This window comes from Octopus bimaculoides, chromosome 16 (assembly GCF_001194135.2).
Source record: "Octopus bimaculoides isolate UCB-OBI-ISO-001 chromosome 16, ASM119413v2, whole genome shotgun sequence".
Taxonomy (NCBI): domain Eukaryota; kingdom Metazoa; phylum Mollusca; class Cephalopoda; order Octopoda; family Octopodidae; genus Octopus; species Octopus bimaculoides.
This window is the reverse complement of record NC_068996.1, coordinates 46,848,651-46,855,480: the sequence shown is the minus strand read 5'-3', so window position 1 is coordinate 46,855,480 and position 6,830 is coordinate 46,848,651. Positions and strand designations below refer to the sequence as shown.

General features: G+C 37.3%; 1 protein-coding gene across 2 annotated transcripts in view; it reads left to right on the top strand.

Annotated features, from left to right (window-relative positions):
• The window catches only part of LOC106873613 (uncharacterized), a 16,608-nt gene extending 12,168 nt beyond the window's left edge, over window positions 1–4,440 (top strand). For both annotated transcript variants that reach the window (XM_014921058.2, XM_014921057.2), the window contains exon 3: window positions 1,539–4,440. In XM_014921058.2, coding sequence (XP_014776544.1) covers window positions 1,539–1,759 — 221 coding nt within the window. In that variant the 3' untranslated portion in view covers window positions 1,760–4,440. The remainder of the gene's footprint in view (window positions 1–1,538) is intronic.
• Window positions 4,441–6,830: the final 2,390 nt, after the last annotated feature.

Below are 6,830 nucleotides of genomic sequence, written 5' to 3'. Positions count from 1 at the left end.
GTGTTTTTCTTACGTGCCACCTGCACAGGAGCCAGTCCAGCGGCACTGGCAACGACCTCGCTCAAATGATTTTCTAACGTGCCACCAGCACAAGTGCCAGTAAGGCGACTCTGGTAACAATCATACTCAAATGGTGCTTTTTATGTGCCACTAGCACGGAAGCCAGACAGCTGCTCTGGCAATGATCACACTCAGACAATATCTATATAATGCTGGATCCACATCAAAAGCAACCATTACACTTTGTAAAGTGGTTGACATTAAAAAGACAATGAAATCTTGTGTTGCTCCTAGCTTTGCCAGCTACTATCAAATCGTCCAACCCATGCCAGCATAGAAAATGGATATTAAATTATGACAGTGATATCCACATGGTTTGATCTTTAGTCGACATGTCATCAGATGTCATGTGAGGATGGAAGAAAATTGTCATCAAACCAGAGACCATAATGTGAACACTTGCACAGCCCAGGTCGTTGTTTTAAACTTGAGTCTACCATCGAATGGGTGTGTACATAATCTCAGATTAGGTTTGAACTGGTGACCAAGTTTCCAATCGACAAACATTTCACTCCTCAGCCCTCCTACATACATTCAAACAGACAAATGAACAGACATTTATTTATTTATATGGAACCTGAGGACGAGGTGAAGAATTAGGAGTGATAGTGTTACTTAACTCCAAACCAGAGTTCTTATTGAGCATTTATTGAAGTGTGCCAACCATGACCACCACACTGTTTTTGGACTGTACCCTAGACAGCATAATGTCTTTTTCTGTAAGCTGATAAATTGGAATGCAATTTCAGATAGATTTGGCTTCAGTTTTAGAAAGTCAAGTAACCACAAAGAGGTTTTCCCATTGGCTTGATCTAGCTTTATCACTCTTACTTGTTTCAGTCATTTGACTACAGCCATTCTGGAGCACCGCCTTTTTTAAGCCTAGTACTTATTCTATTAGTCTCTTTCATTGAACCACTAAGTTACAGGGATGTAAATGCACCAGCACCAGTTGTCAAGTAGTGATGGGAAGACAAACACTATCACAAAGACACACACACACACACATACATAAATATATACATATATGTTTGACAGACTTCAGTTTCTATCTAGCAAATCCACTCACGAGACTTTGGTCAGCCTGAGGCATTGGTAGAAGACACTGAACTAGGAACCATATGGTCAGGAAGCAAACTTCTTACCACACAGCCATGCCTGTGCCTATAGCCATTATGTGTGTAAACAGAAATTATAATTGACCACTCTAAGCAGCAGTAGCATTCAGGTTTTGTTGGTTTGTTTAGAGTTCAATTCCTCTTATAGTATGTATACAGTAAAAAGATTTCTCTCTTATCCATACAGAGAACTTATCAATGCTATAGAAACCAGAGATAAGACATGAACCCATGTAATTCAAGACAAGATTTCTAGAAGGTAGCACTTGGGATAAATTTTGTCATAAGACTGATAAATTGATTGATTGTTCATTTTATTTGAATTTTATTTGTGAACTTATTTCTTTTTCTTTCTGGCAGCTTTTTTCCTGATTGGATCAAGTCGTCTTTTTGATATTGGCCTCTGCAGACCCAGAACAGATGGCATGAGAAAGTCTATGATTAACTTAGCAAAAGAAGATTTTGAAGAACTTGTAAAATATTTCGATAGCAAAAAAGATGCTTTCTCAAATACGTTTCCTTTCAAAGAATTTAATACAAAACAAAATACTGTTACCAATGACTCTGTGAAAAAAGATTAATAAATGTAAATACATTATTTAGTTATATTTAAAAGAAAGAATTTATAAAAAAAAAGTTTCGTAATATATTTAATGTGTGGTATAACATTTTATTGTGATTTAACCATAGATCAGTCCTGCACAAACAAACCTTTAATCTAAAGCTATTTCAGATACAACCATCCTGTCTATTCTTTCAGACATTGCAGATTTAGAATTACAATTTCTAATAATTCCTTTGAATTGCAGGTGCTGACATAGTAACGCATCGACTCCAGCATTCAATTCACAGAAGAGAAATTGCTAAAAAAGCTAAACTCACCATCTTCAATTCAGTTCTTTTGTGCCTATCCTCATTTAATGGTCATAAATGTTGGGAAATAACTGAAAGAGTATGATTATGAATAAAGCAGCTGAAGTGGGTTCTTCTGAAGGGTCTTTGGAGTAATGTTTCGCAATAGGGTGCATAGCTTGGAGATCAGGGTATCTCTCTAGGTCAAACCATTATTTCTCTGCATTGAGAGATCACAGCTCTGGTACTACAGTCAAATGATTAGAATCACAGGAAAGAATTGCAAAATAGATTCTTAAAGCCTAGCCAGCTGGTAGGAGACTTAGATCAAGAACAAGACAATTGGATAATATCTAGATGGTTCTACCATGCAAACTTTATACTTTAACCCTTTAGCTTTTAAACTGGCCATATCCAGCCAAATTATTCCACCTGTTTTATGCTCAAACTGGCCTGATCTGGCCTCTCACACCAACCCTACAATATCATTCTAAAAATTAACGGTTATCTCAACAAAATTTCAAAGCCAGAAGATAATGTATGATTAATTCAAAACAATGGGAATAAATAAGCTTTACATTTGACAGAATAATATGGTAACAAAAGGGTTAATGTGATCTAAATTAAAACCCTTCCATTGAAACTTCATGTTAATTTATGTTCCAAACACCAGCTTAATATTGACAAAATTCTTAAGTGTCTTCAAAATTGATTGAAATAAAGGCAAAGTATTTCAATAGAAATATGGTAACGATAGCATTGATTCTGGCAGGAAAAAAAAATTGGTATGATGAGGATGAAGGGTAAAATGGAATTGTTAAATTTAGCAAATCAGAAAAATACAACAATGAAACATAACTGCTATAGATAGGAAACATACCCGTTTACAGTTTGCAATGTTCGTGCTTCTCCCAAGAACATTCAGTGGTGGGAGCAGTGGGGATTAATCCCAGCAGTGGCTAGTTTCAAGTCAGTCCTGATTGAGAGATTTATGATCAAAGATCTACCAGATATGACCATTACATTTTTTTTTTCCATGTCTATGAAAACTAGGATCATATCACCCAATGATCTGGCTACTATTTCCAGATTGAGCAACTGTGTGTTATAGATAAATGCTTCAACTCTAGAAAGATGAAAAGTAAAGTTGACTGCTGTATAATTTATTCATCATCATCATCGTTTAATGTCCGCCTTCCATGCTGGCATGGGTTGGACGATTTGACTGAGGACTGGTGAACCAGAAGGTTGCACCGGGCTCCAATCTGATCTGGCAAGGTTTCTACAGCTGGATGCCCTTCCTAACGCCAACTACTCCGAGAGTGTAGTGGGTGCTTTTTACATGCCACCAGCATGGCAGCCAGTCAAGGGGCACTGGCATCAAACACATTCGGATGGTGCTTTTAGCATACAACCAGCATGGGAAGCCAGTCAGGCAGCACTGGCATCAACCACATTTGAAGGGTGCTTTTTAAATACCACTGGCACAGGGAGCCAGTCAGGCAGCACTGGCATTGATCACATTCAGATGGTGCTTTTTATGTGCCACCAGCATGGGTGCCAATCAGGCAGCACTGGCATCGACCACATTTGGATGGTGCTTTTTATGTGCCAGTCAGGCAGCACTGGTATCGACCACGTTTGGATGGTGCTTTTTACGTGCTACCAGCATGAGGAGCCAATCAGGGGGCATAAAAAATTCTTTCTAATATTGGCACAAGGCCAGCAATTTTGAGGAGAGGGAGCAAGTCAACTACATTAATATCAGTACTTAGATTGACTTTATTTTATCAATCTTAGAGGAAAGCTGGCAGAATTTGAACTCAGAATGTGACGAACTACAAGAAATTCCACAAAACATTTTGTCCAAGACAAGTGATTCTGCCAACACACAGTAAATAATAATAATAATAATGATCCTTTCCACCATAGGCACAAGGCTTAAAATTTGGGGGAGGGGACTAGTCAATTATATTGACTCCAGTGTTTCACTGGTGCTTAATTTATTGACCCTGAAAGGATAAAACGCAAAGTCGACCTTGGCAGAATTTGAACTCAGAACATAAGGATGGATGAAATGCCACTAAGCATTTTGCCTGGCATGCTAATGATTCTTCTACGCCACCTCCTTTCTCTACTACTACTACTGCTGCTTAAACAATCAAAGACAAGAATTCATATCAAACTAGCTGCTGCTAACTACCTAGAACCCTACAAGAGAGACAGAGACAGGCAGAAGAAAAGAAAATGTCCCTTGCATTTGAAAACTATCGAAATACTTTTAAAAAATATTTCACTTAATTTTTCTACAATTTAATTGTTTTTCATGATTTACTCTAAATTGAAAAAGTCACAGTAACTGAAACCGGTACTAAAATGTTCTTCGTGATAAAATTATTTTAGCATGTTCTTCCTTGTCTTATTTTCTTTATACATGCACACACACACACACACATATACATATACGTACACACACACACACACATGTATACATATACCTGTATTTATATGTGCATATACACACATATATATATATACACACACACACACATAAATATACATACATATATATATACTTATATATATATATATATATATATATATATATATATATATATATATATATATATATATATATATATATATATATATATATATATGTATATATATATATAAACATAATTAAGGGATCAGCAAACAGTTGCTTCACCACATACCGAAGTTCAGAAATAGCAGCTAAAAAATCTGAGACTCCAACAGATAGCATTACTTGTAACTCACAAAGGCAAAAACAAGAAGAAAAAACAATGAAAACTAACCATTCCGAAGTTAATCGTAATAAATTAATAAATTGATAAACCTTTACCCTTTTAATTTGTATATATATATATATATATATATGTATGTATGTATACATGATACATATACATAGTGAAACTATTAATACTGAAAGTATTATCTCACATTACAATAGAGATGTTATTGTTTCACTTTTGACGCGTAATACTGAAATAGTGTAAGAGATAAGAGATTGCACTGGGCTCGCATTAGGCAAGAAGTTGAAAATTTTTTTAGGTCATGACATCGCATGGACCCTAAATAAGGCATGTGTAAAATTTGAATGAAATCAGTTGGTTAGTTGTTGAGTTTAGTGATGCACACATACAGACAAACAGATAGACACACACACATTCTCAGTTTTATATATATATATATTATATTTCCGGATCAGAAATGTACCAGTCAAGTACTGGAGATTGATGTAACTGACTCCCTCACTCCTCCTAAAATTACTAGCCTTATTTCAAAATTTGAAACATATTATTATAAAGGTAGTGAGCAGGCAGAATTGTTAGCACACCAGTCAAAATACTTAGTGGCATTCCATCTGTCCTTATGTTCTGAGTTGAAATTCAGAACATAAAGACAATTTGTTTTCATCCTTCTGAGATGAATAAAATAAATACTAGTTGATTACTGGGGTCAATATCAATTAGGGATAATTTCGAAAGAGAATGGAAAATAAAAACATTTACCATCTATTTTCCGAACCATGGTTTCAAGTTATTTTTAGCAAAATAAAATAATATTTTGCAAGCCCAGCTCTCATCAGCGGAAAAGCCAAAATTAACATATAAATATGAGGCACTACATAGAAACATGCCTCGTGCTTATATGTTATAATTTTTCATATCTACCATGCATGTGCGGTTTTTCTTATTGGCAGCAAATACAAAAAATGCCGATTTTCTTCCAGAAATTAGCCAAAAAAACATTTTATCATTATTAATAAATCTCAGGGTAGCAAAAAAATCTTAGAAATTCTATTTGCTACCCTGAGATTTATTAATAATATATATATATCATCATCATCATCATCATCACCATCATCATCGTTTAACGTCCGCTTTCCATGCTAGCATGGGTTGGACGATTTAACTGAGGACTGGTGAAACCGGATGGCAACACCAGGCTCCAATCTGATTTGGCAGAGTTTCTACAGCTGGATGCCCTTCCTAACGCCAACCACTCAGAGAGTGTAGTGGGTGCTTTTACATGTCACCCGCACGAAGGCCAGTCAGGTGGTACTGGCAATGGCCACGCTCAAAATGGTGTATTTTATGTGCCACCCGCACAAGAGCCAGTAGGGGCACTGGCAACGATCTTGCTCGAAAATCCGTACACATGTCACGGGCACAAGTGCCAGAAAAGCGACACTGGGCAGAGGTGCTATCCCAATTTCGCTTGCTTCAATAAGTCTTCCAAGCTGAGTTTCGTGTCCAATGAAGGAGACGATGTTGGCACGGGTGCCAGTCGTCGAATTTAGTTCGATTTCACATGCCTCAACAAGTCTTTGCAAGTAGGAAAGGTATGCATAAGTGGGGTGGCAGAGGCCTTGGATGTAGATCTCACTTGGCTTGCCGGGTCTTCTCACGCACAGTACATTTCCAAAGGTCTCGGTCAGAAGTCATTGACCTCGGTGAGGCCCAATGTTCGAAGGTCTTCCTGGGCCTACCTCTTCCACAGGTTCCCTCAACTGTTAGGGTGTGGCACTTTTTCACGCAGCTATCCTCGTCCATTCTCACCACATGTCCATACCAGCGCAGTCATCTCTCTTGCACACCACAACAGATGCTTCGTAAGTTCAACTTTTCTCTCAAGGTACTAATACTCTGTCTAGTATGCACACTGACATTACACATCCAGCGGAGCATACTGGCTTCATTCCTTGCGAGCTTATGCATGTCCTCAGCAATCACAGCCCATGTTTCACTGCCATGTAGCATGGCTGTTCGTACA